The following is a 2,981-nucleotide window of genomic DNA, read 5'->3' as shown; positions in this document are numbered from 1 at the left end:
TCATCTTATGGAAGGCATTTCCATTTTGGTAGACCATTGGGGCAGAAGGAACACTCACCGTAGGCAATTCGTAACTCCATAGATGCAAACCTTTGAGGTAGGCATTGACCATTTGGTACTGTCACTAGTTCGGCATACTATAGAAACCCTTTGGTATAGGTAGACATGAAGCTACATCATAAATTGTCATTCTATAGATTGCTTAAGTTTGATACCTTCACAAATCCCCATCGTTGACCGAGATGGAGGTAATCTAACCATTGGAATATTTCCTTTCTGAAACCTGCTATCTTTCCACTTCTATCGGCTCACAACTTTTGGATCAATTCTGCGATAAGGCTGGATGGCCAAGGCGCCCTTTCGAGACTAGGACTCTCAGGTGGGTAAGATTCGGAAAACAGAAAAGCTAACCTGAATTCCTGCTTATCCCTAGGCTGCTGCTCTGTACTGCCTTCCCTCAAGTCGGTATCTTCTTCCATCATGAAAGTCGGTAAGCAATCTAGTCGGCAACAGGGAAATCAGGAACTCAAACTAATAGCTTCCTTGGTCTCTGAACAGAGCACTACACTAGATGAGGGAATCGATGGATGTGCACCTTTTAGGGGAAGAATGCCACAACCCTTCCTTCCGATACTTTGGGCCTTACAAGATTCTAGCACGTGTTGGTGCTGTTCCATATTAACACCGGGAGCTACCTTCAACTTCTCAAGTGCACCCTGTATTTTTCACGTCTCTAAGCTTCGACGTGTTGTTCCCCCGCCCACTGTCTCTCAGGTATCCACTCGTTTACCATCTGAGACTGACAATCCCTCTGTCCCTATGCAAGTTTTGGTGAGTCGTTGGTATAAGTAATAAAGGGAGATCAAGTATAAGTAAATGTATAAAAATGTTAGACGCGAAGATTTTTAAGTTATAATGATCGACGGTCACGATATGAGATATTTCGTAAATCAGATCAGACGGCCAGGATCGCACGGCTCACGACACCTATAGTGCCGCCTTATATGAGAAAACACACGAAGCTACATGCTGCATATACAGCATACATGTCGCTAGTGGTCACTAGTTAGTGAGAGTGTGATGTCATCTCTTGCCTACGTGTAGCCTTCCCACTTCATGTTATATATACGTGCCATCCTCCTATCATCCATTCCAAGCTCTGAATATACAGCCACCTCGTTACACCACAAACCACTCTCAACGCCAGCTGCGACCGATGGACACCAACGCCGCCTGGCCGCAGTTTGACGGGCAAGAGTACAGGACGGTGTGGCCGGAGGAGCAGGAGTACCGGACGGTGTGGTCGGAGCCGCCGAAGCGGCGGGCGGGGCGGAACAAGTTGCAGGAGACACGCCACCCAGTGTACCGCGGCGTGCGCCGCCGTGGCCGGGAAGGGCAGTGGGTGTGCGAGCTGCGCGTGCCGGCCGGAAGCCGGAGTTACTCCAGGATCTGGCTTGGCACCTTCGCCAGTGCCCAGATGGCGGCGCGCGCGCACGACTCGGCCGCGCTCGCGCTCTCCGGCCGCGACGCGTGCCTCAACTTCGCCGACTCCGCCTGGCGGATGATGCCCGTCCACGCAGCCGGGTCGTTCAAGTTGGCCGCCGCGCAGGAGATCAAGGACGCCGTCGCCGTGGCCCTCAAGGAGTTCCAGGAGCAGCAGCGCCCTGCCGACGAGTCAACGGCGCCGTCGTCCACGGCCGAGGAGAGCGCGCTCTCCATCATCCCCAGCGACCTGTCGGGGCTCGACAATGAGCACTGGATCGGCGGCATGGAGGCCGGGTCGTACTACGCGAGCTTGGCGCAGGGGATGCTCATGGAGCCGCCGGCCGACGGAGCTTGGCGGGAGGACCGCGAACACGACGACGGATTCGACACGTCGCTGTGGAGCTACTAGTGTGATCAACTGATTAAGCAATGTAAAGATCTAGAGAGTACTGCTAGTGCTAGATTGTGTTTCACCAAATATGGGAAGAAGAGAGAGTAAGCATCGGGGGAAAGGTTTCCCCCCAATGTGAAAGCGCTCGGTTTCTACTCCCGGAAGGGCACAAATGAGCTTCTTTCTTTATTTAATAAATAAATAGAGAAATGAGCAGTAGTAGATCAATCATTCGCTCCATGGACACAAACCAAATATCTTGACGTCACGGCTGGGCGACCCTACCACTAATGTTTTTGAGCTGCCATGCAATAGAATCCAACGGTAGGTACTGTTCGTTCATGTGTGATGACCAGAATTGGCAGGCAGCCAGAAATATCTGAAGTCGACCAGGGGTAGTAATGGGACCAGATGTTTATTTCTGATTAATTATTTTGATTGATTGAGGGGAAAGACAGAGCCTTGCCATTTTAAAATCAGACAAAACAAAAGACATTACTAAACCACTTTATACGACAATGACAGCCGCCATTGGTCATGTCTTCTTTTTCCGTGAAAGCAACGTCAAAAATATCTACACAGGGTTCTTGGAAAATGTGGTGATTTCGCACCTTCGATATCTTCACAATACATACATGATGAACTCCCCGAAAAGCATCTGTTGTGGAGCATCAATGCTACTAGGGTGTTCGTCGAGCGGTGAAAAATTCGTTAGTGGTGAGGACGGAGCATCGACTAGTTGGTTGGGCAATTCGGGTAGCTGCCAGCCTATCCGAGTTCGAGCCCCGGCTTGAACGCGTGATGTCCACAGAGTTTCTTCTATAAAAAAAATTATCAACGAGTGTTAGTCCTTGAGATGGTCTCATTTTTTCTAAAATTCATTAGTGGTGTTAGTGGAGATGGAGAAATAACCGGAAACAATGCCTGAAAATCCGCGGACGAAGGGACATGCATGTCGGAGGTGCTCATATCTCTCAAACCTATGACATCTCTAGTCGATTCCCTAAATTTTAGAGGAGCAAATGGCCATTGTGTTTGCACAGTTTGATCTTCTCCACCTATGCACAAATGAACATTGTGCCGTCTTTAGTCTCTAATCTAGCAA

The 2,981-nt window shown here is 49.6% G+C and overlaps 1 protein-coding gene across 1 annotated transcript; it reads left to right on the top strand.

The window, feature by feature from the left end:
* The first annotated feature begins 1,174 nt into the window (after positions 1-1,174).
* LOC119297721 (dehydration-responsive element-binding protein 1B-like) lies at positions 1,175-2,078 on the top strand. The gene has a single exon (XM_037575395.1). The coding sequence runs from the start codon at positions 1,217-1,219 to the stop codon at positions 1,892-1,894; it is 678 nt and encodes a 225-aa protein (XP_037431292.1). The 5' UTR covers positions 1,175-1,216; the 3' UTR covers positions 1,895-2,078.
* Positions 2,079-2,981: the final 903 nt, after the last annotated feature.

Source organism: Triticum dicoccoides, chromosome 5A, assembly GCF_002162155.2.
Source record: "Triticum dicoccoides isolate Atlit2015 ecotype Zavitan chromosome 5A, WEW_v2.0, whole genome shotgun sequence".
Taxonomy (NCBI): Eukaryota; Viridiplantae; Streptophyta; class Magnoliopsida; order Poales; family Poaceae; genus Triticum; species Triticum dicoccoides.
The sequence above is the reverse complement of the archived record's forward strand: the minus strand, read 5'-3'. Positions and strand labels throughout refer to the sequence as shown.